Raw genomic sequence first — 26235 nt, 5'->3', positions numbered from 1 at the left:
AACTCATCCTCGAGTTTGAACATTAAAATAAAGATAGAAGTAAAAAAGAAAGGAAACTTTTGAAATGGAAATATGGTTCAGACTTGTTCTGAAAACTGCAAAAAATTCTTGAACATTAGATTGATGCCCAAAACAGGATGCAAGAACTGACCATAAGAAATTGGATTAACAGCTTTACAAATCACAACCAAAGCAATTTCTCCAGAAAGTGTACCAGCCAAGGCAACCATAAAAGCTGTCACTTGTAAGAAGACCCACAATTTCAGTACCAAAGCAACCATCTAAGCCAACTTTTGACAAAAAGTGACCCTTCTCCCCATGAGGCGAACTGAGGATAAGTAAGTTTACCCAACTTTTTATGGCTTGCAGGGGTGTGCGCGATGTTATGGGTTTTGGGGTGAGCGTAATAGTAAGATTTTTAGAGGAATGGAAAGAGACTCGAGTGAGGTTCGGTCCCTCATTCGCTTCCATTTTTCTCTGTGGGCTTTAATTTTGAAGATCTTTTGAAACTATTCTCTAGGAGTTATTTATAATTGGAGTCTTTTTTCTGTAGAGGGAGCTCCCCTTTTTGTGGACTTAGTTTTTTTGTATTCCCTTGTATTCTTTCTTTTTTTTTTTTTTTAATGAAAGTTGTTTCCAATTTTTTTTTTTTAAAAAAAAAGACAGTTGAATGGCACCTTGAATTGTTCAAAAGCTCTTTAATGGAAGCTCCCTAAGCATATTATTTCTCCATAGATCTGTTTTCCATACTACTTTGATCGTCTGATGTAGATTCTATTCAGCATATATTTGTTTGGTGTCATTATTCTCGACAGTGTTGGGGACAAACTATTCACATTTTCCAATCTCTACCAAGTACTCTTCAAGTCCTTCAGATAAAATGTTTTCTCTTCCGGGTGTTGTTTGGTCTACCCCTATCTCCTAACAAAATTATAATGTTTTTTTTTTAAACATGTTGAAATTAGGGTTTTGCACTCTAGGGGCATTTTTGTCTTTTTCATTATACCCTAGAGTTTCTTCTTTCTCTGTTTAAGCTGGTGGTCTGTTGTATTTCTTTGTATCAGTTTTATAATAAGAATTCCTTTATCCCATGGTTTTTCTCCCTAATTAGGGTTTTCCACGTAAAATCTTGGTGTGTTATTTTTCTTTCCCTACCCTATTTTTCATCATGGTATCAGAGCATGGAGACGAAACTCTGGCCACCATTGAGGAAAATCCAACAGGAGAATCCCAAACCAATAACCCAGATATAACAAGTATTATCCAAAAAGCCACTGACAAGTACTTTCAATCTCTTCTTCCCCACTTTCATGAAGACCAACCGCCGCCGCCCTACCAACCGCCGGCCGACTCCTTCGAAGACGGAACGACTAGCCACCAGCGACCAGACGACCAGCGACGGCAACCAATGACCAGTGACCCTGCAGCTACCCATCTGGTTCGGTCGTGCTCAGACGAAGACGACCAGCGACCGGCCGAACGAAGCCAAGATCTGTCTGGTCGCTCTCAGACACAGTCGAACGAAGCTGACCAGCCCAGAATCTGCGATGCCCAGTGCTGACCGGGTTCCAGATCTGCGATGCCCAGCGCCGACCGGTCCAGATCTGTGATGCCCAGCACCGACCAGTCCGTGCCCAGCAGTTCCCGTCTATTTCCGTTGCCGCCGGCCTTCTCCTCTCAAATCGGTGTCTCATCTCAGCCAATGCCGCACCACAAGAAAGATGGAAGAAGTGTGGGTGTTTTCCAACCTAGTATGAGCAACCGAATGGGATAGTTTTCGCCGATCATGGGTGAGTTTGGAGGGGGAGATTCTTCATCATACCACCAGAACCAAGGAAGTATAATCCAAGACCAAGTTACCCAGTTGCAGTTGCAGATTAAACGACAGAACGAGATGTTTCAGCAACAGCTAGCTGCTATTGGGGACGCCCTGGGATCGACATCCAAGATCCAACCAGATCTAAACCCATATCCTGAAAACTCGGTAAGTTTGTTCCCTACTTACCCCCTCAAATTTATGTTATAGAGCTATAGGCAATTCTTCTAGCTTTATTATAGGAGAAAAGTTGAATGGTGATAATAACTTTTCTTGGTCCCAATCTATTAAAATAGCCCTCGAGGGCCATCACAAATTTGGATACTTGACAGGTGAAATACCAAAACCAAGGATCGGTGATCCCCAAGAGCGAATGTGGAAAGCAGAGGATTCTTTGTTGAGATCGATTTTGATTGGAAGTATGGAACCTCAGGTTGGAAAACCTTTATTGTATGCAGCTACAGCCCGTGATATTTGGGAGGCAACCCAAAAACTCTAATCCAGGAGACAGAATGTCCCTCGTTTATATACCCTACGTAAGCAGGTCCACGAATGCAAACAGGGAACAATGGACGTTACTGCTTACTTTAACAAGTTGTTTCTCTTATGGCAAGAGATGGATTTGTGCCGTGAAATGATTTGGAATTGTCCTTGTGGAGGAGTGTTACATTATCAGTCTAAAAAAATGGATTGCGTGTATGACTTTCTTGCAGGACTCAACTCTAAATTTGATACAGTGCGAAGTCGTATATTGGGGTCCAAACATATACCATCCCTAATGGAAGTCTGTTCTGAAGTACGCTTGGAGAAAGATAGGTCGAAGGCCATGAACAGTACACCTGTAACACCAACAGATTCCGCTGCTTTCAAAACTTCAGGCACTGTCCAAGATAAACAGAACAGTAACCCGCCCCCAGTGTGTGAACATTGCAAAAAACCCTGATACACGAAAGATCAGTGCTGAAAACTTCACGGCCGACCGCCAAATGGTAAGAAACGACAGCCAAGCCAGGCTCTTGTAGGTGAATCTGTTACTGGAGATACTCAGCCTCAGAATCAGGAAACCACTCAGAGCACTACTACTATAGTGGGTGTAAGTGCAATTGCCCATTCAGGTACTTTCCACTCCTTTGGCCTTGTAAGTATAACTGGTAATAAACCGTGGATATTAGACTCAGGAGCCACATCTCACTTAACTGGCTCCTCTGATCAATTTTTGTCTTATCAACCTAGAGCTAGAAATGAAAGAATCAGAATTGGAGATGGGTCCTTTGCCCCTGTTGCTGGAAAATGACGGGTGTCACCCCTTGCAGGCTTAATCCTCCAAGATGTGTTGCATGTACCAAAAGTGTCTTACAATCTGTTATCTATTAGTAAACTTACAAGAGATTTGAAGTGTCGTGTTATCTTCTCACCTGATGATGATGTTTTTCAGGATCTGAGCTCGGGGATGACGATTGGCACTGCCCGGCATGACAGGGGACTCTATTTCCTCACTGAATAAGCCTCCTTTAGAATATGTGATAGGACTAGTTTGTTTTCTTCCCATTTTTCTGTTTCTGAAACTGTTTATATGTTATGGCATTATCGCCTAGGCCATCCTAATTTCCAGTATATGAATTATTTGTTTCCTCATCTTTTTCGCAACGTTAATATTTCTAAATTGAAATGAGACGTGTATGTCCAGGCCAAACAGCCTCGTGTTTCTTTCTCTTCTCAGCCTTATAACCCCTCTAAATCGTTTACTCTGTTCCACAGCGATGTCTGGGGTCCGTCACCATTCACTACCATAACTGGAAAGCGTTGGTTTGTAACCTTTATTGACGATCATACTCGACTAACCTGGGTTTTCCTTCTGACAGATAAATCAAAAGTTACTTCAGTTTTCCAACAATTTTACAATTCTATAGAAACCCAGTTCAATGCCAAAATCGCTATTCTCCAAAGTGATAATGGTCGAGAGTACCTTAGTAATGCCTTACGTGAATTCCTAGTCTCCAAAGGTGTTGTTCATCAGAGTTCCTGTACGTACACTCCTCGACAAAGTGGAGTGGCCGAACGGAAAAACCGTCACTTATGTACCCCGATCACTTATTTTGTCAACTTCCCTTCCTTCTTATTTGTGAGGTGATGCTATCTTGACAGTAGCCCATCTAATAAACCGCATGTCATCTCGGGACCTAAAATTCCAAATCCCCTTAGATTTCTTCAAAGAGTCTTACCCAAACTCCAGACTTCTTTCTGATGTACCCCTTCGTGTCTTTGGCTGTGTGGTGTTCGTCCATACACACAAATCTAACCGTACCAAGTCTACCCCTTGGGCACAAAAATACGTTTTTGTAGGGTACCTCTACATCAGCGTGGGTACAAGCGTTATCATCCTCCTTTCAGAAAATACTTTGTTTCTATGGATGTGACATTCTTTGAAGATCATCCATTCTTTCCCAATGGTTCTCTTCAGGGGGAGCATTCTAGTGAAGAAACCAATTGGGGTCCCAGCCTTTCTACCTTACCTGAACCTGAACCCATCCTTGATATCAGCATCAGTACCAATGCACCTATCCTCCCAACCAAACAAGTCCCTTGGATCACATACTATAAGAAGAATCTCAAGAAGGAAATAGCGCCGCCTGTTATCTCTCCGGCTCCAGTTCACGAGTCTGAACAGAGATCAGTTCTAGGTACTAGTAGTCCTATCCCTGATCATGATAATAAATGTGATAAAACTGATGCTTTTGTTGAAAATGTTGAGAGCAAAAGCAGGGAAGATAATGACAGCAAAGATGTGATTGAGGTCGATGATGGTGCAGAGACAGATGATTGTGTGACTTTTGAGAACATGGTAGAACCTGGAAAAGAAGCGTCTCTTATTCCTGCTGAAAAAATTGTTGAGTGGGAAAATAACAGAACCAGAGGGTGAGTGCAGTATGTCAGAAGAAAGTAAAGACAAAGATGAATCCCTTGATCTTCCGATTGCCCTAAGGAAAGGTACTAGATCATGTATTAAATATCCGTTGCAGAGTTACTTGTCCTTTAGTAATTTGTCTCCTGAGTTCAAAGACCCTCACTACAAACCTAGACACAGTGGTGATACCAAACAGTATACATATAGCGTTGGAAAGTCCTGAATGGAAAGTCGTAGTTATGGAAGAAATGAGAGCTCTCGAGAAAAATCATACGTGGGATCAAGTCAATCTTCCAAGTGGTCATAAAACAGTCGGATGTAAATGAGTGTTCACAATAAAGTATAGGCCCGATGGAACAGTTGATAGATACAAAGCCAGATTAGTTGCCAGGGGTTTTACTCAGACTTTTGGGGTTGATTATTCTGAGACTTTTTCGCTGGTTGCAAAGCTAAACACAGTTCAGGTCCTCCTTTCTGTTGCAGTTAATAAGGATTGGCCCCTTCACCAGCTTGATGTGAAGAATGCCTTTCTTAACGGAGAGTTAGAGGAAGAAGTCTATATGAGTCCTCCCCAGGATTCGAGAAAAAGTTTAATCACCGAGTTTGCAGATTAAGAAAGTCCTTATATAGGCTAAAACAGTCACCAAGGGCTTGGTTTGGCAGGTTTACTATGTTTGTAAAATCGCAAGGATATAAACAGGGTCATTCTGATCATACTCTGTTTACTAAAAGGTCAGTATCCAGGAAAATTACAGTTTTAATTGTTTATGTTGATGACATTGTTATTTCAAGCAATGATACCTCAGAGATTGACCGATTGAAGGCAAAGATGGCTAACGAATTCGAAATCAAGGACCTTGGAAAACTAAGATACTTCCTTGGAATGAAAGTAGCTCGATCGAAAGAAGAAATTTCAGTTTCCCAATGGAAGTATACTCTGGACTTGCTTAAGGAAACAGGTATGACGGGTTGCAAACCAGTTGATACCCCTATATAAGCAAATGCAAAGTTAAGTAATATGAGTAAAGGTGTTCCAGTGAGCAAAGAAAGATATCAGCGACTTGTTGGGAAATTAATCTCTCTCTCATACTAGATCCGACATCTCTTATGCAGTAAGTATGGTAAGTCAGTTCATGCAGTCTCCATATGAAGAACACATGAGGGCAGTAGAGTGTATTTTGAGATATCTGAAAACCTCTCCAGGGAAAGGCTTGATGTTCAGGAAAACTGAAAGGCGATGCATAAAACAAGGTGTGGGGCAATCTTGTTAGAAGGAAAAGCAAAAAACAAGGTGTCATTGCCAGAAGTAGTGCCGAGGCAGAATACAGGGCTATGAGTCTGGGAATCTATGAAGAGATTTGGCTTGAAAATGTTTTGAAAGACCTTGATCAAGAGCATACCGGTCCAATGAAACTCTATTGTGATAATAAAGCAGCCATAAGCATAGCAAATAACCCAGTTCAACATGACAGAACAAAGCATATGGAGATTGATCGGCATTTTATCAAGGAAAGACTTGATAGTGGCAACATTTGTGTTCCTTATATTCCTTCCAATCAACAGATTGCAGATATCCTAACAAAGGGACTATTCAGACAACTGTTTGACGCATGTGTGAGCAAGTTGGGTCTTATTGACATCTACGCCCCAACTTGAGGGGGTGTTGAAATTAGGATTTTGCACTCTAGGGGCATTTTTGTCTTTTTCATTATACCCTACGGTTTCCCCTCTCTATTTAAGCTGGTGGTCTGTTGTATTTCTTTGTATCAGTTTTCTAATAAGAATTTATTTATCCCGTGGTTTCTCCCTAATTAGGGTTTTCCACGTAAAATCTTGGTGTGCTATTTTTCTTTCCCTACTCTATTTTTCATCAAAACAAAAAAAAACTTTTCATTGATGAAATGAAAAGAGACTAATGCTCAAGGGAAACAAACTCCACAAGGGAGTGAAGTACTAGTAACAGATAATAAATACAATACCAAAAATAAAGTAGGAAATAAAGTACAAAATAAATAGAATGCAAGGCTCTATTCAGCATCAATAAAGACAGCACAACTATAATGGATTAAGGTAGTAAAACCTCTTCTATCTGAGTTATGGTTGAAAAGAAATCAAAGCTCATTTCAATACAAGTCTCGTGCATGATCAGAATGTTTTGATTCAGCTCGTCTCAAGACTTCTTGGTGGTCTCCTTCTAAATTTTGTGTAGATTATTTGTCCCAAGATTTATGATTAAATTGGAATACCGTAGTTTTACTTTTGGAACTTGCTTATTTATTTGCTTTTTTTCTTTTTTTTCTTATCTTTTCTTTTTTTTTTTTCTTTTTTTTTTAAATAGAAACAAAACTTTACATTGATATAATGAAAAGAGACTAATGCTCAAACAACAATAGTGGCAAATAAGAACGAGGGGTCTGTGAGCACACCCGGATATCTCAACTAAGTTAATACATCCTTAGCACCCTCATCATATCCCAAAATAACAATACAACCCGTTTATTTATTTTCTATTTTATCTCTTGTATTCTTTTGAGCTTTGGTATTTTTCATTACATCAATGACAAGTTTGTTTGCTCTTTTTTTTCCCAAAAAAAAAAAAAAAAACAATTGAATTGATTATTGCGGGAGTTTTCTTCTCTCTTTGGATATAGACCCTATTACAAAATGTTGCATTTTTAGTCTTATTTGGCCATTCTGGAGCTTTAAACTCTTTGATCATCATTGGTTTTTCTTTTTTCTTAGTTATTAGCTAAACAAAGTCACCTGCTGTCCCACAAGTAGGCTTTGAAAGCCCATGTAGAGAAAGGCAACCTAAATTAGGGCAAACTTCTTGGGATTGTGGGGGTGAGCTGTTGGGTAGAGTGGAAGACGAAGCTGAAGACAGAAAAAAGCTTTAGGCTCTTTCTTTCCATTTGTCTTCTTCGTCTTCTCCTAATTCTTCTATAAGAACGTTTAATTGAGGTTCTTTTATAACCCACCCATAGGATGTTTTGTTTTCATTCTTCTTTCACTCCTTATTGAAGTTGGTAACCCAACTTTGTTTCTTTTCATCAATCAATTAAAAATTCATATCTTGTTGAAACAAAAATGCTTCTATAAGAACGTTAATGACTTCACTAAAGTAAATTTCCATCGTCTCAGTTTAAGCTTAGAATAAACCTGTTTTTGCAAATAATTTTTTAACTTGTTCTGAAAGTGCTAACTGGTACCACAACAGCATATTTTATTCTAGATTTTAGTAGGTTTAGATTCTTTTCCTTTTAGTTATTGGCCAGCATTAGCAAGACACCAAATTTATTTTCAGTATTGGAAAGTGAAGATTGGCAGACACTTTGTCAGACTGATTCTCACTCAACTTGTATTACACATGTTGGTCGTGGGCACTTTCATATCTTATATCCACATAGCATGTGCAGCTCACAGAAAAAGAAAAGAAAAAACAGAACAGATAAGAAAAGAAAAGAAAGAAAGAAGGAAAGAAAGAAAGAAAGAAAGAAATAAAGGAAGAAGAAGAAGAAGAATCTCCAACACCTAAAACTGTAACAAAATTATACTGTGTCCATTTAAATCTTCTTACCCACTGACATGAAGAAGTAGTCTTGCAGTGTTCTTATGTATATGCTCAATGAGATATGGGACGGCATCCAACTGATCAAAAGCAGATAAATTCAGTGTAAACTCAATGCCTATAAGAATAAAAAAATAATAAAATAATAAATTTGCAGACATAAAAACAGAGAAGACTATCACAACCATTCACATACCATAAACAAGAAACTAGTAGAAATTTTACTGAACTATCAATATCAATAAGCAGGAAAAAATATTCCATTGGCATGGATAACAGTCGCTGAAATTTTTAAGTAGGAATTATTTTATTTTTACCAAGGTATTCAGCAGTCATCCGGTCCACAATAAAACAACCATTATCACTGAACAGTTTGTATTTATCACGGATTCTTGTTTATATCCATCCTGATAGTATAATTATAGACCTCCAAAACACACCATATGAGCCATGAAATACAATAAACCCACCCACCCACATTGATGTATGACAGAAAGAATGAGAACTTAGTAGAGAAAAGAGAGACTTGGAAAAAGCCTTCAATAATGTCAATTGGAACTTTCTCGAGGAAGTTTTGAAACTAAAGAGTTTTAGAGCAAAGAGGATTCAGTGGATTAACGTTTAACGGTTTTGTTAGAAATCTGAAATACTTTGTTTTTTAAAATGGAAGACCTTGTGGGAGAATCTTATTGTCTGGGGGTATTAAGGCAAGGGGTCCACTTTCCCCTTTCCTTTTTCTTCTTGTCAGTGATGTTTTGAGTGCTCTAGTGGATAAAGTTTATGGTGCTGGTTTGTATGAAGGCTTTTTGTGGGAAAAGACAAAATTCATATTCTGCTCCTTCAATTAGCATATTACACTTTGCTCTTTTGCAAACATGATGATGGTATGTTGGAAAATCTGTTACATACGATTGAACTCTTTGAATGGTGCTCACGTCATAAGGTTAATGGGAAGAAATCAGCTATTTACAGTATTAATGCGAATTTAAGTTGACTTCCAAATCTCCAAAAGCCGGTGGTCTCGATCTGGGTGGTTTAAAAAGGCTTAAAAGAATTTAAAGTTACTACCTATACCAACAAAGTACACCTTCCTTTTCAGTGGCTCAATCACAGAAACTCCAAAGTTAAGCATGCTTAGCTTGAAACAATCCTATGTTGGGTGACCTCATAAAAAAATTTTTAGGAAACATGTGAGTGAGAACAAAACCTGCTAAAAGGACCTGTGTTGGTGTAAGGATAGTATTCACTCTTAGAAGCAGTTCAAGACGAGCAAAGATGACATTGCCAGATCGTAGGGGATGCAAAGGAATGCCAAGGTCACTAGGTGTCGAATCCAAATTACGAATCCTAGTCAGAGTCCTAGATCTAGGGCGTTACAGATAACCTCCCAAAGGATAGTTTTAATCCTCAGAATCCTCAGGAGGGTTTTTCTAGTAGATCCTCTTAGTTGTTGTTGGATCCCTCCCCCAGTAAAGAGTCGGTTTCTTATGGGCTTTGGAGGATCAAGATACCTAAGAATGTTAAGTTCTTTACTTGGCAAGTTTTGCTTGGCCGTGTGAACACTGCTGATGAACCTTTGAGGAAGTCTTCGATTATGGGACCTTTTTGTTGTATTCTCTGTCGAAAGGCAGAGCAAGACCTGGATCACATTCTCTGGAGTTGTTAGTTTGCAAGATCTGTGTGGAATCATTTCTTCCAAAAGTTTGGATTCAAGTTAGCTCACCAAAGATATGCAGGAGTCGATCAAGGAGTTCCTTGTCCATCCACCTTTCAAGGAGAAAGGTCATTTTCTATGGATAGCTGGGGCGTGCGCTATTTTGTGGGACATTTGGGAGAAGAGGAATAACAGAGCTTTTAAAGGAGTGGAGGGACATTTGGGAGAAGAGAAATAACAGATCTCCTCTTGAGAGGTTGTATCTCTTCTATTTGTCCAGTTTGCTTTATCCCAAAAAAAAGTAATTATCCAGAAACTAATTCAACCTTGGCTGAGGAAGAAGAATTAGTTTCTGGATAGATACTTTTTTTTTGTCTTTTGTTTTTTTTTATTCTTTTTTTTTTTTCTGGAAGGATACTTGGGCTGCTAATTCTCCTTTGATTTATTTCCCCGTTTATACAGGATTGCTTCCAAATGGGTCAATCTTTGATCATTGGGATGAAACTTCTTGTTCATGGAATATTTTTGTTTCGAAGACTTCTCAAAGATGATGAGATTATCGATTTCCAACAGTTGCTTGGTGTTGTAGCAAGAAGAAAAATTAATGATAATCCAGATTCTTGTCGTTGGTCTCTTGATTCATCTGTCAAATTCTCTGCAAAATCTTTGAGAAAGCATTTGACAGCATCTTCTCCTATTTGTAAGGAGGCTTATTCAGCTTTATGGCAGTTTAAACTCCCAAAATAATCAATATTTGTAAGGAGGCTTATTCATCCTCTCCTATTTCTTTTATTCAGATTTATTCCGAGGTTCTTCAAAGAAAGCTCCCTATCCATTCTAGCAAACAGAAAATCCCAACAAGTACCAAAAATCAGGAAATCACAGGACAAGTCTCCCTAAGTTATACATTTACTCACAGAAGTCCTCAACGATTACAAGATGAAAAGCACAAAGGAAAATATAGGAATACCAAGCACAATGAACAAACCCAACACATTTGAGAGGGTTGAGGATCCTTTCCCAAAGAGCCTATATTCACCCAAATTTTCCACACCTCTAGCCTTACTCTCACCTCTTATTTATAACCCAAAAGACCCAACAAACTTCAAATCTAATTACTAGAATACCCAATACTACTAATCATACTAATATTCCTACTACAACCATAACTAGGGGTCTTACGTTTTCACCTATTATATGTCCACTATGCATGAGGAATAGTGAAGCCTTCCTTCACTTATTCTTCTATTGTCACATTAAGCAATTGTTGGTGGGAGATTTTCTCATTTTTCAACATCTAGTGTGTTTCCTTTAATTCTTTTAAGGAAAACATCTTCATTTACAGATTGCTCCAGTTGTAACTCCAAAGTCAAAAATCTTATGATCTAATGTAGTGAAGGCTTTGTTATCTAAGTTGTGGTTTGAATGAAATCGAAGGGTTTTTCATAACAAGCATCTTTCTTGGGATGATGCATTTGGTTCTTCTCATCTGAAGGTCGCTTCGTTGTGCTCTCTTTCTAAAAGCTTTTATGTTGCTCTCATAATTCTATTATATTTTGTTGCTTTGTTGTTTATTTTTTTGATTTTTTGAAACGGAAATAAGCCTCTTCATTAAACTAATGAAATGAGACTAATGCTCAAAGTACAATATCTAGAAACAAAAAGCAACAAGAACTAGAACTAGAATTAAGGATCAACAGGTGCACCCGGACATCTCAACTAAGTTGACATCCCTATAGCACCCTCATCATATCCTACAATCTATCCAAGTGGACTAAAAATTGGAACAAACACTCCAAGAACAATACACAAAAGCCAAGAACACCATTCATCGAAGCTACGGGGGAACGAAGCATAAAACAAAACAAACTAATACAAAAAGGATCACTAGAAGAACTAGGACTAGTAGGCTCGTAATATGAATGCCCTCCAATTAAAACTTGGGTCTTGAACCGAGAAGTATACAAAGATCTTGGAAAAGGCGCACCAACATGAAGCTTCAAGTCTTGCTATCACAAAACCGGTCCAGCCGTGGAGTTGATCTTTGAATTCTTTCTAAACCATAAAACAGCTAACAAAGCAGGACTGTGATTCTCCACAATATTTTTTGCTTTGTTGTTTATTTCACTCTATATTATGTTTTTGTATCCCTTTTTGGGTTCTTATACTTTTTAGCATTAATTTTTTTCATCATATCAATGAAAAGTGATTGTTTCCTTAAAAATAAAATTTAAAATTTAAAAAAAAAAAAAAAAAAAAAAAAAAAAAAAAAAGCTCGGGTAAGAAATAAATGGATAATGAATCTAGTACTTCTAGAATACTCAAATGGACAGTAATAATTTATTACCGCATTAGTTTAAGTCCTGAAAATAAAGAAAATAAATAAACTACATTAGGGAAACAAGTCAGGAAAAAAAATGGAAAGAAGGGAAACAAATCAAAACTGAAAAGTAGAGGAAAACAAAATATTGATTATAAAAAGTAAAGGAACAATAATTCCATTGGATGGAATCTATTAAAGCAACCCAAAGTTATTCAATGCATCCATGATGATCCTGGTGTCGTTGCATCAAGTGCTCTGGGTCATTGAATAACTTTGGGTTGCTTTAATAGATCCATGAGCAGTGGATGCATTGAATAACTGTGGGTTGCATCAAGTGATCCAAAGTTATTCAATGCATCCATTCCATTTTCTTTCAACGAAGTTACCCAATCCAAAGTTATTCAATTCATCCACCGAGTAGTGTAACACATTTTAGCAGAGTTTCTTCCTGGAATCAAGAATTTTCATTCTCTGCTTCAAGTGCTCTGGGGCTTCTTAGGGAGTTTCATGGAACTAATCTACATGAAGTCATTCTTCTATCGGGTAAAATATGCTGTTAGTGGCACCAGCATATTATTTGGTTCAGTCCGAGGTTTCTTAGGTCAAAGTTTGTTCGGTGGGTCATCATCTACTACTCGATTTAATTGGTTTGAGCTTGCTCGGTTTAGGCCTTTTCTTGGTGTTCTCCATCTAAGTCCTATGCAAAATTGTCTACTCAAGATTTATGTTTAATCTGGAATGTCATTGTTTTCTATTTAGTTCTTATGCACATTGGTCTAAGTTTTCTCTGTCTTGCTATTGTCTTTTTACTTTAAGCACTAGTCTCATTTCATTATATTATTGTTTCCTTGTACTTTGAGCAACAGTCTCTTTTCATTTATTTAATTAAAAGTTTCATTTCCATTTAAAAAAAAAAAAGTAAAGGAACAAAAAAAATTAATTAATTAGGACAAACAATTTCTCCTGGGGACAAAAGAGCCTTGTTCCTAAAATATCTCCATCAAATACATGATATTATGTGATTTTATTTTCCAAAGTCTGAAATAATATTATCGCAACTGTGATGCAGTAATCTGAACTTTGACATTGATTAGAGTTCTTTCAGTTGAGAGAAAAAAATAAATAATTATGCTTCTTCATAAGATAATTTCTTTTCTTGGGACAATTCATTAGAAGATAAGACTATAAGGACATAATCAAAATTTCAAATGTAACAAGCTCTGTAACCACGATTAGGCTAGACGTAGAACTGATTCAAACCTGCCTAAGCTGCACTAAGAATGAAACATTATGATCGACAACATACTAAGAATGAAAATATTACCAGATGTACGTAAAAGTCTTCAATTACAGCCACATTAGTTTGCAGAAGCATGGACTGAATATGAGCTTTCGACCTATGCATTATTCTCGCCACAAGTGATAATGAGTCAGCACCTGCACTCCTTTCCTGCAGTTAAATGATCGTAGTTTAGGGGAAAACACATGACACATCCTTTTTATTTTTTGACCAACTTTACAAATGTATCAAAAAGAAGAATATCAAATCTCTTTCAGGGGATTCAAATTATCCCATCCTGCCTCCTTTTTTCTTTTCTTTTTTTTTTCTTAATTAGGAAACAACCATTCATTGAGAATATAACACATGGGTACGTGGGCCCCTAAGTGGGAGCACCTCTACAGAAATGGCATCAAATCCTATAAAATGACACCTATCGAATAATTACAAAATGTACTTCTTAACCAAAGCCTAGAGACAAACAAGAAAACTAGTTAAGAAGCCTAGAGACAAACAAGAAAACTAATAAGGGCCTACGCATCACTCAGGTCCCTTTTCAAGCCTGTAAATGCTCTATTATTCTTCCCCACCCAAAGATCCCACCATAACACACACTCCAACAAGCCACAAGAAACGACCATTCTTCCGAAAAGATGGATGGAGAAGGAATTCCTTGATTATCTCACCAAGTCTCTATGGCAGGTCAGTTGAAAACCAACTGCCTCAAAAAAAAAAAAAAAAAAATAGATCCATACCGAACGCATAAAGTCGCTAACTCCAAAGGAGATGATCCAAGTTCCTCCACCTTCAAACAAAGGATACAACAAAATGAGCCCATCAATGAAGGTCACTTTCTCGAGAGTCGATCCAGAGTGTTCACACAACCATGAATAACTGGCTGAACAGTCTCTAATAGGAAAAAGGTCCAAAAGACGACAAAAGAAGGAACGGTAGGAAAATCCCCCAAAGGGTTATGGCTCCAAATCCGGTCATCCCTCATAGGGGTGAGCAAACTAAACCGAAAATCCTAGCTGACCAACCAAAACCGACCGAACCAACTCTAGTCGTGGTTGGCATTCGGTTTTCAATACTAAAAAAACCGACCATCAGCCCGTTGATAAGCCTAAAAAAGGCTAATTCCGACCAATCAACCGCCTTTAGGGGGAAAAAAAGCTTGTAGAATCGTAATGCACACTCAAAAAACACTATTTGCTTCTTTTAAAAGTAAAGGTAAAATCATTGATAATTACCTACATATGTAAGAATTACCTAACTACATAGGTAATGATGACTTACCCAGGTCATTATTATCTACTTTTTTTTTTTTTCCATCTCTTTCTTCATTTGGTTTTCTTCCCCTCGTTTTATCTTCTTCCTCATATTTTCATTTTCTCTTTCATTCTTCTCTTTTTGTGATCTTCTAAACAGTTTTCTTTCAAGCTATCTTCGTTGGATTTGCACTGAGCAATGCCACTATCGCAGCTCACAAACCAACCTTTTTTTCTCCTTCTCTCTTTCTTCTATCATCTCTTATCTTTTCTCCTCAAGTCTCTAAAATTTTTTTTCCACAATTGAAAGCTCTTTAACCAGAGTTGAGTGAACTCGGATTTCTTCTCGTTTCTTTGTTAAGGTTTCATCCCAAAACCAACCGACGGTTTGGGTGGCTAGTCAATTGGTTTTGTAGGCCCTCCCACCACCAATGACCACCGACTTATTTAAATCGATAAGTCGGTGGTCAGTGTCAGTTTGAGCCCAAAACCAACGCCACTCGACCGATGATCACCCCTAATCCTTCCTATCGTTCCTAAAATTAACATCCCCAATGAAAGACAAGAGAATTGTAACACCTATTGTTTCCCTAATGGGTCAAAGGACAACAAAACCCGACACAGAGTACATGGAGCTTTAGAACTCAAAGACACGGTTGTATAACTTTTAGAACAGATCCTGCTCAGGTAAGGCGTCGCGAGGTCGGGGAGCTCCCGAGCAAATCTAAGATGTTAACCACCAAACGATTTTTTAAGGAGGAAAGATGATAAAGACGATACAAGTAGTATAGACTATAGAGGGATCTACTCCTCACCCACTAATCCTCCAAAAACACATTTCCTTTCCCTCTCCCTCAATGCAATAGACAAGAAAAGAAAAATAAGGAAGCTCAAAATAAGTATCCTTCTGCATATTTCTATGTGGGCTTTTTAAACCTGCTTGACAGCCACTCAAAGGGATGATATTCAAACTTGCGCATCGGCTCTACCATTTCACCTTCAACACACTTGGAGCCGATTCTCCTAGGAACATTAGCAACAAGGAAGAAATTGAAAGAGGGGTAAGGGTCACCCCTGTCTTAAATCTTTAGAAGCCCTAACCCTGCCCTTTGACCTCCCATTAATGAGGAAAGAGGACCAAATTCACACAATTCCAAATCTACATCATCCCTTTACAACCAAATCCTTTTTTGAGCAGGACATTATCAAGAAAATTGTAGGGCTTTTAAATATCAACCTTAAAGATCACAATCCTTCTTCCTCATTTATAATCTTTAATAGCTTCTTCATTAGCTCTTAGAGCTTGGTCAGGGAAGGATCTTTTTTAATATGTTAGCCAAAACCTCGGGAATGATCTTATAGACTCATGTAATGAGGCTAATAGGTTTGAAATCCTTAATTGTATTCACCTTTTCCTTTTTAGGGAAGCAACAAACAAAGGTTTCAGACATAGAGCTACTTAAAATTCATCGTTATGAAACTCCTTGAAGGCCCTCTCCAGATCATTCATCAAGCTGTTCCAGTTATGCTGAAAGAAAGCCAGGGAGAAATCATCCGACCTGGAGATTTATTCTATCCTCCCCTCTGTGATCCATGATTACACAATGAAACTCATACTTTGCACCAACAAAAGTGACACAAGCAGGTGCAACTGAAATTGGATCAAAACTTCGTGAAAAAATCAAAAGATAAACAAAAATAAACAAACATGGAAGGTCTGGTTTGGGCGCCTTGTTTAAAGATGTAATCAATAGGCTGGCCTTTTTACCAAATAGCAACCCGAACTAAAATCTACAACCAATTCTTCACTGAGAATGTGATATGCTTAATCTAGTATGAGAGGGTAGAGTACAAATCAGCTAAGAAAGGTGTGAATTCTTTTTACGCTAATTATTTTGTTTCTTTAATATAGAGTATAATAATAAAGTAGGTTTTTTTCTTTATAAAAATAACTTTCATTAAGAAAAAATAAAAGAATACAAAGACATACAAAAAATAAGTTCACAAAAGATGGGAGCTCCTTCTGAAAAAAAAGTAACTTCAACTCAGCAAAATAGCCTATAGGAATGTTACGGAAAGTCTTCTAAAGTAGTTGTATTTAGGTGATTTTCTTTATTATTTTAATCCATCAATCTAATATATCACAGTTGCTAATTTGATGTAGCCCAAGTATTCTCAAGGAATAATTTTCCAAGAATCAATCTTGTGCATATTTTATTGAAATGATAATAATGTTTCATACAAGAGGGGAAGCCTCCTATTTATAGAATTTTATTACAAATGAGGGTAAAAGGGGAATTACTTAGAATATTACCCAAATACCCAATTAACCACATTTTTCTTACATCATTCTACTCCTCCAAAAAGAAAACTCGTCCTCGAGTTAAAAAAAAAAATTAAATAATCAAGGAATAAAATAAACTCGTTCAGTGACATATGGTCAAACCAATCTCCTACGTCTTGAACAAAATTATTCCGATTAAAGAAGTAAATCCGAGACAAAAAATCCAATATTGCCACCAAAAGATGAACTTCTTCATCGGCCATAAACTCAAAAAAGACGTTTCCATCAAGCTCATTCAAAACCGTAATCATAGACCAATCACAAAAGAATTAGCTTCTGAAGAGAACCCTTCAAGAATCACATCTTCTTCATCATTTGCTTCAAGTTCTTTGACATTGTGGTAATCGATTTACAATGCAATCAGTGTGTTGTTCTTTCTCAATTTTTTTATTTTTGCCTCGATGTTTAGAGTTTAAATGTTCGATGTCTCTTTTCCATCTTCTATGTTGGATTTTTCTTCACTCAAGACTACTCTCGAATCAACATCTTCAAATTCTTCTTTTTCTTCTACTTCATTCGCATGATTTCTAACTCAATCACTTTCGTTAACTACATAGGTCTCAACAAGATTTTCTCCAATTGTATCTTCAAGATTTTCTATTTGAAAAGTTTCCAACCAGGATTCCTTTGTTTTTTCTTCCGTATATGGAATCAATCCATTCTTGAACTCTTGTAAATGAATTGATAATTGATTTATACTTTGAGACATTTTTCCCAATTCATTGGAGTTCTTTTGTTATTTTCTTTATATTCTCCAATGCTACTGGATCGAAGTAGTCATTTTGTTGGATTCTTGAGTACGTTTCCATCTCATAATAGGTATAGAGCTGATTCTTTGATTTTCTTGAATAGGAATCAACCTTTCTTTGTCGTGTTCCAAGACCAAAAGAGTAATTTCAAGCTTTAAACGTTATTATTGGGTTTTAAAAATCCATTCTTGATGATTCTTTAATTTTCTTCTTTCTTGATTTGAATTTTAAAGGGTTCCCCCTAAATATATGTAGGTTGTTTGGCAACGAGCACAACACTTAAAGCTCCCTCTTATGACCGGCATTGCCAAGAGTTTCCCAGTTTTCCACTGGCGGCAGTCCACTTTGGCCCAAGCGGTTGCTTTCATACCAAATTGATGTAGCCTAAGTATTCTTAAGAAATAATCATCCAAGAATCAATCTTGTGCATTTACTGAAGTGATAATAATTGTTTCATACAAGGGAAGACTCCTATTTATGAAGTTTTATTACAAGCGGGGTAAAAAACCTAGAATATTATCACTTACCAATTAACCCCATTCTTCTAATATCAACGTGCCTCAAAATTCTAAAATTGTAACTAAAATCAAATCGATATATGTTTCTCAAAAACCAAAGAAAGCTTAACAGCGAGAAAAAAATGAAAAAAAAGGGTGAAAAAGATACGTATAAATACGTACATACATATAAAGCAATCAAAATAAATGAAAAATGAAACATTTCTATAGTTGTAGCCTTATATGATAAACTTGCACCTTGAGACCAAAAGACGTTCCATGCAAGTAACCTAAGCTAGTGCCAGGAGGGCTTGGGGTAACTTCGTTGAAAGAAAATGTCGAACTCGAAGCTGATGGGGAAGATGAATGGGGTCTTATCCACTGCTCACAATCCTGTGCAGCTCTTGACAAGGCTGTCTTCAACTTATCTATATCCCAGGAAGACAAACCACATAAATCAAAATTCAAGAAAGTAAAATGGCGTCATCAAGTATCTGATATATTTAACTTTGAGAATAAGACAACATAGACTTCCAAAAACTGGTCAGGGATAAACCCAAAAAGGGGAAAAAGAAGAGTGTATACAATTGAGGGAGTCTGGAAAGCCTTTTCCACCAGAAGAAGTGCTAGGCTGGCCAAAAGTCTCGTATACAAAATAGAAGAACACTTCAAACAACTGGCACATTCCCTGCTTAAAATAATCTAATCAGAAATATTTCGGGCAGGAAAAGGTTGATGACATTTAATAAGCTAACCATTAATAGGGGATACCTTGAAAAACTCAACATTCACAATCTCTAGTTTCTGCATAAGCCTTGCATATTTGTCCATGGACCTGGAATTTGGGAGTTCAAAAATATCAACATTCCAAAGTAAAAAAAAAAAATAAAAGATTCTCTTTCACACTTCTCAATATCACTAGAGATGCTTCACCTTAAAAGGCATAGAGATGATCCTGTTTGTGCTGTAATATCATCATTACTATGGTTAGAAGAGTGGTTTCGTGAAAGTTTGGGTTTCGAAATTCTGCTTGGGAGTTGACTATCTTCATCAATAAAGTCAGCTAAAAGATCTTCATCTTCATCTTCAGAAACAGTATTAGCACCATTTGCAAGATTGTCTGGATATTTAGTTGGAGAGGCATTACTCCTATGAGGACTTTCACCTACACTTCCATCCACTTCTCCATAATGGATACCATTTGGTGTGCCTTCCTTACAAGTATGCATTAGTTTAAGTAAAAATGGATTTCCACTTTTGAGCCACTGCAAAAAACCACTTCTATCCATGCCTGTACTGATTGAGCTTGTTGACTTATCTGAACGTGGGACCTTGCCATTAGATGAGTTACCCTCAGATGTAACAAACAAAGGTGCCCCATCACCAAGAAGTCCAGCAAAACTAACAACTTGAACCGTATCTGATGGCAGTGTAAGCCAATTCTCTTTTTCCATAACCATCTTTAGAGCCTAAAAACATGAAGAGTAAAATCATTGCACGAAGTACTAGTGAATTTTCACATTCAAACTTAAGAAATTGCTAAATTTGACCAAGTAGTAGAAATGTCGCTGAGACAGTCTACTCAAGTAAATTAAGATTTCCAAGTCATGCTAACGATTAATCATATCCCGGTTTAGACATAAGACATAAGAAATTTACAGTAACTACAAGATTTCCAAGTCATGCTGACCATTAATCATATCCCCTTTTAGACACAAGACATAAGAAATTTTCAATAACTACAACTGAACTGAAGGATTCCTAATTGTCACAAGAACTCTGGTTTGGTAAGCCAGAGCAATTTGTGGAAGTTCCAAGTCAAAACTACCAAACCAATAGGAACGGCAAGAAGGGGAAGAATGTTAAGCAAGAAAATCAGCAGTTCTTTCTATATTAATCACTAGTTAAGAGATCATTAAAATATTCATTGTCTCGTTAAAGTTAGCTGGCACAGGGAAAATTGCTGAGATTTTAGAAATATTGCAGCATTTAGCTACCATGATAACCATGACACTGCATGTATAAACAATTGTAGACCGAAACCATGCAAAATTGAGCAAGAAGGTTAACTTACGTGCATACTCTGCTTATGGAAAGCAACATAATAGTTTTCACATACAGTCTTCAACTTTTGCCTAAATTCAACTGCTTCAACTCCACAGAAGGCTTCTCCAGCCAATATGAAGACATTGAGATCTTCGTAGTTTTTCAAGAATTGATGAATGCTCGTCGAACAAACAGCAGCAGAAGAAAGAAGTACCGACACGCGACTAGTAGTTAGTTGCCAAAGGTTCTTACGGCCTCTTTGTAGGGTTTGGGAAACAAAATGTATAGCATCTTTTCTCAGATGATACCAGGGAGAACCACTGGTTGATGCTGTACTGCTATCCGTCCGGGACTCCCTATTGGAATCACCCCCATCCATGTAAACAGAATTTGTAATTCCTGTACTCCCCATTGAAGAGACATTGATTGTCAATTCCTCAGTATCTCCTAAATTAATGTCATGATTATCTTCTGGTTGCTTCATGCTACGAGTTTGTTCAATTGAATCCTGGATGAAAAACAAGCTTTATAAGATAAAAATTTTAAGTGCTCAACTGAAAAGCCACCTAATGAAGAAAAGCGGGCAATGATGAAATATGCTTCTAACTACGAGCACTTCAAACAACAATAGTAGTACCAAAAAAACAAATAATAAATAAACAACATAAACCAAAAATAACCCACTAGGTCAATAGGCAGCTAGCCCAACCCATGGGGTTCATTTCCTTTATTGGCCCTTTTTCGACACTAGGGGTCCTATGGGTTAATTCGCCTTGAATAACTAACTACCCACGATAAAATATTCAACTTACGAAATTCTTTTTTTTTTTTTCATTTTCCACCATGACTCAACTAGGAATTTCAAGAAAGGGGAATCTTCACGAATGATTATTAAAGATTTGATCAAATCCTTTTCTAAATTCTATTTCCATTTGTCTGGCTTAGTTATTAATTAGGGGTAAGCAAGGAAGACTGAAAAACCAAGCATCAGCCGAATTGAAGGCGGGCGGGCGGATTTGGAGTAGTGGTGGTCGGCGGACGGTTTTGCACATAACAAAACCGACCAGTCAGCGACCTACGAGCCTAAAGAATCTCAGACCAACCAGATAGACCGTGTATACATATTTGACAGGAAAAAAAAAAAAACCTTAGCGCGCTGCCCAACGTCTCTCTGTACAGCCATAGAAAATTGAAAAAATGCATATAAAAAATGTGAAACCATGGAAGGTTTTAAAAACCATCCATGGTTTCACTTTATAGGTAATCATTACCTGTTTAGGTATCATTACCTATTTTAAAAATATATTTTTATTCTTTTTTTATTTTATTGTTTCATCTTCTTTTTAGTTTCTCTCTTCCTCATTTTTATTTTTTCTCACCTATCTTTGGCCAATCTCCTTCATCTCCTTCATCTCCCTCTCTTCTTTCTTCTTTTCCTCTTCTTTTCTCACTTTTCTTTTCTTCCTTCTTTTGTAGTTTTCTTCTTCTTCATTCTTCTTTTAACTCTTTTCTGCATTCAAGCTTTTGATCTTCTCTTCGTTTTTCTCTTTCTAGCTAGCTCGGCGGAGACATGGAATCGAGAAAATCAACTGGCCGACCAAGCAGTCGGTCACTCGGCATTGCCATATTCGTAAAAAATCGGCGAACACCGAAGATATCGGTGGCCAGCGTTGGTCTCAACCCAAAACCGACGCCACCCAACCGATGATCACTCCTTTCTTATTCTAGAATTATACTTTTCATCGATAAATTGAAAAGAAACAAGAAAGTGGAAACATCCATCCAAAGAAGACTGCTAAGTGTAGACTGAGAACATAAAAAGAAAAAATTCTCGTCAATTGGCTGATTCAGTATGACGTGATCTAATCCACCTGAGACAATAGAGAATCCACTCTCTCCACCTTTACCCAAAACCTTTTGCTTGAAGAATCTTGTAAGTCTCAAGACATGAGACCCCACAATATAAAGACAAAGCAACTTGTCTGTATCATTACAGATGAGTTGTAGTAAATTGAAATTATCATCATCTATTATTCTTGTAGTTTCTTCTATTGTGAGACCCTACAATATATGTAGGGCCTTCAGGAAATCTCAAGTAACCAAGTGCTAGAGTTGGCCACTGACATAAAAAAGCTCTCCTGAAAAAATCAACCCAACAAGATATGTATTCCAAACCATATGATTTAAGTGGAAAAAATGAGCAATAGTAGATATGGTAATAGACCTTGGTATCCAGTTGGAAGCTTAAGATTTGATAATATGAGCACATCAAGGTAAATAAAACAGCTAGTGTTTTTAATAAACACAGCCTAAACTTCGATTCAGGTATCCGAAAGCATAGATCACTGTATGTAAGCCTGCAATTGGATAAAACAAGTTAAACGTCCTTATTTCACATACTGAATGAAAGACTCAGCAATTTCAAGAACTTTACCTACTATTTTGTATATGTACATCCTGATCCTGCAAAGAGAAAAAAACCATCTTTGAATACTTCTTTAATTACGTATCAAGGAAATTATGTAGAATCTCAATTGAGAAGGGTAAAAAAAAAAAAAAAAAACTCAAGTTGATCTTTTGTTCCAACTTACTATTTTTATCAGTATGGTTAATAGAGTCTTCATATCCATTTAACTCAATGTATGCATTTATTATTAAAAATGTAGATTATTAAAAGTGGAATGTATGACATGAGAAAAAGCAACCTCAAGTCCAGCAGGTGGGTTTTAAACTAAATGCTACCTATCAAAAGGAAAAAAAAAAAAAACAAAAATCTTTTCCACGTAGCTTTCTGCGTTAATTTGTATTCCACTTATATTTCAATGGAGACCAACTTTAGATAGTGCAAATATGCCAAGTAGAAAGCGATTTTGAACTATTCACATAAACCAGTTCCTCAACTTGAATTACACAAACGGACCTCTTGCACAATGTCTTTCAAGGCAGAATGGGTTTCTGATATAACTTCCTGCATAAAAAAGCTTTGTATCTTTTCAGCGAGACCGGAGACATCCCCTATTAGTGCATAGGCATCAACCACCTGTTCATAGTGACAAAAACCAGATAACTTTAAACAAAGCTTCATTGAAGAGAAAAATAAGTTCAATGATTAAATCATTTGCAATTGTTCTACAATTACAAAGAGTGAACATGCCACTTGTCTTGGTTCGTTTCATTCAGAAGGTTGCTGGAAGAAGAGGTAATTAGTGACTTCCAGTTTTGATTGTCTTCTTATCAGATAAAAGAGTGAGTTCTCAGCCTGACTGTCGAAGTTGGAGCTTAGATTCTTTCGGGAGATTTATAGTAAACTCTCTCTCCAAGCATTTGACAGTCGGTATTACCATGGATAAGCTCGTTATTAAAGCCTAGTGGAAGTTTAAATGCCCTAGTTAAGTGAATATTCTTGTGTGGGTAATAATTTTGGGTCGTTAAACTTCTCCTTCACTCTACAAAGGAAGCTCCCTTCTTATTGTTTATCTCCTTGTATTGGTCCTCTTTGTCTACATGATAGTGAAGGGTTGCACCATCTATTTTTTCAGTGCTGTTTTTCCAGATCTTGGCGTTTGTTCTCCATTTTTCGCATTCAGTGGGTTTTGGTGACTGCTTTAAGGCTAATGTTATTCAGATTTTGGTTGGTCATCATTTGAAGCCAAATTCTCATCTTTTCCAGTCTAATGTGCTGAAAGCTATCCTTGATGAATTTGGTTTGAACGTAATAGACGGGTCTTTCAAGTCAAGCCTTCTTCGTGGTCTGATTGTTTTGAAGTAGCTCGGATTAAAGCTTCTTCTTGATGTTCCAAGTTTTTTTTGTATACTTTTGGATAATTATCATTTTTGAGAATTATTTAGCTTTTAAACCTAAGGATTTTGATGGAAATTGCATACATTTAATCCTTTTCATAGAAGAATCCAGTTTAAAAATAGCAAATAATTCATAGATGGCATGTTTAACCTTAAATGTGAAAAAAGAGTGAATTTAGCAAGATTCTCTTTAATTCTGGTGTATTTTTGCAGAAAATTTGCTGATTCCAAAATTGCTGACAGGATTCCAGAAAAGCAAATTGCTGCAGCAATCGGCCACAGCAGAAAATTAATTTCATATTCAATCTCGAGGCTAAAATTAAGGGATTCTCGCCTCCAATCCTTGCAAATTAGGACAACCATGAGTCTCCCATAATCTTCAGCAGCCTCCATCCTTGGGACTCTGTAAAAAGGCCTCAAAAGCTCTCCAAAGAGGCATTCAATTATCCAAGAGTCTACATTCTTCCTTTTTCTACACAGAAAAAAATTCTGCACATTTCTCTTTGTTTATTTTACCGTTTGTAGTCGATTCTTGAAGTCACAAGCTAATGTATTTGTGTCGATCCAGTCCCATTTGAAAGTCTTGGGCTGTAAATTACCCAATTCTCCTTGAAAAGGGTTGAATTGAGTAAGATTGAATTAGATTCACAGCTTTATTCTTCAAGTTTCTTTTTTGTAATTTTTTTAGAGCTTTTATTTTTTCAAGTCTTGTCTTAATTTCAATCTTATGTTTCCAGTAGCTTATTTTTTGTAATTTCATTTCATTTTATCGAAATTATCGTAATAAAATAAATTTTAATTCATCTTGTGGCTCCTTTGTTTTCCTTTTAGATTAATGTTGCGAGTTCAAATTTCTTTTCCTTTTTTTTTTTTAATTTTTGTTCACATCATCTCCTTTTATCAATCCATTCCATACGAAAGTTGGAATGTTAGGGCCAGATTTTCACTTGAAAAAGTTTAAATCCAAGACCGATTGAGGGGAATATGTGTGAATCTTTTCTAGTTTTCGCACTAATTAATTTTCTGCACATTTTTTTTTTTGGTGATCTTTCACTAATTTCCAGCAACTTAATTCACTGTTTTGGTTGAATTTTGGTGCCTTTTCCTACTAATATTTCATAAATATTCATTGCACTTTCCTTTTTTAAGTTTGGCTACCATTAAAATTGTTTCCTTGTCATTTTACCATTTAGATTTTAGTGTCATTACCTTCCTTATAATTTTTTTTTATTTAACATTATGTCCATCTTCTCCAATTTAATTTTGTGTTTTATCATTTTAATTATGAACTAATTTTAATTGTGGGAGTTTAAATATGTGATTGTCAATAATATAGAAATAAAATCCTAATATGTAAAAGTCTCATTAAAATTTAATTTTTCAATGTCAGGTTTGTTTTTATTGATTTATAAATTTATTATTATTTGAGATTGATCACCTAAATTAATATACTTAAAATCTTGTCTAATACTCAAAGGGTTAGATTAGGTTTGGAACAAATAAAAGCAATATAGGAGAGGAGCTTAGACATAAGACCTCGCCTTCGACCGTAGACATAGGGTGAGACCTATAAAATCAAAGGGTTGTGTGTTAAATAAACTAAGTTACATTAGCCATAGAAATATAGGTTCAATGACTTAGCCTCTTAAAGATACTTCATAGAAGGTCAAATAGGTGTAGAATCTGATTTACCTTGAGCATTGGGTGATTAAGTTCAAATTATATTTGCATATTAGGCCATAACTCCTTAAAGTAAGGCATGATCGTATTTAAACTTCCCTTTTTCTCATAATTGAATTTTTTATCTTTTAATTTTTGTTTTTACAATTTCAAGACCCATTAAAACAATTTGTGTGGTTACTTGCTTACTAAGTTGCAATTTTGAGGAAATTTTATGTTGTTTTAAGAATTTTGTTGAAAACCCGTTCCCTTGGGAGACGACTTGGAATTTTTCCAATTTTTTATTACTTATCGACAGTGTGCAC

General features: G+C 36.6%; 1 protein-coding gene across 2 annotated transcripts in view; it reads right to left on the bottom strand.

Annotated features, from left to right (window-relative positions):
- LOC120083748 (syndetin) overlaps positions 1-26235 on the bottom strand; it is an 80943-nt gene that overhangs the window by 20997 nt on the left and 33711 nt on the right. For both annotated transcript variants that reach the window (XM_039039605.1, XM_039039606.1), the window contains 10 exons: positions 23370-23489; positions 22884-22912; positions 22674-22806; positions 20478-20957; positions 19337-19872; positions 19175-19238; positions 18989-19091; positions 18662-18831; positions 13591-13716; positions 8299-8369 (listed from right to left, as the gene is read on the bottom strand). In XM_039039605.1, the coding sequence (XP_038895533.1) occupies positions 8299-8369; positions 13591-13716; positions 18662-18831; positions 18989-19091; positions 19175-19238; positions 19337-19872; positions 20478-20957; positions 22674-22806; positions 22884-22912; positions 23370-23489 (1832 nt within the window). The remainder of the gene's footprint in view (positions 1-8298; positions 8370-13590; positions 13717-18661; positions 18832-18988; positions 19092-19174; positions 19239-19336; positions 19873-20477; positions 20958-22673; positions 22807-22883; positions 22913-23369; positions 23490-26235) is intronic.

This window comes from Benincasa hispida, chromosome 8 (genome assembly GCF_009727055.1).
Source record: "Benincasa hispida cultivar B227 chromosome 8, ASM972705v1, whole genome shotgun sequence".
Classification (NCBI taxonomy): domain Eukaryota; kingdom Viridiplantae; phylum Streptophyta; class Magnoliopsida; order Cucurbitales; family Cucurbitaceae; genus Benincasa; species Benincasa hispida.
This window is presented reverse-complemented; position numbering and strand designations above follow the sequence as displayed.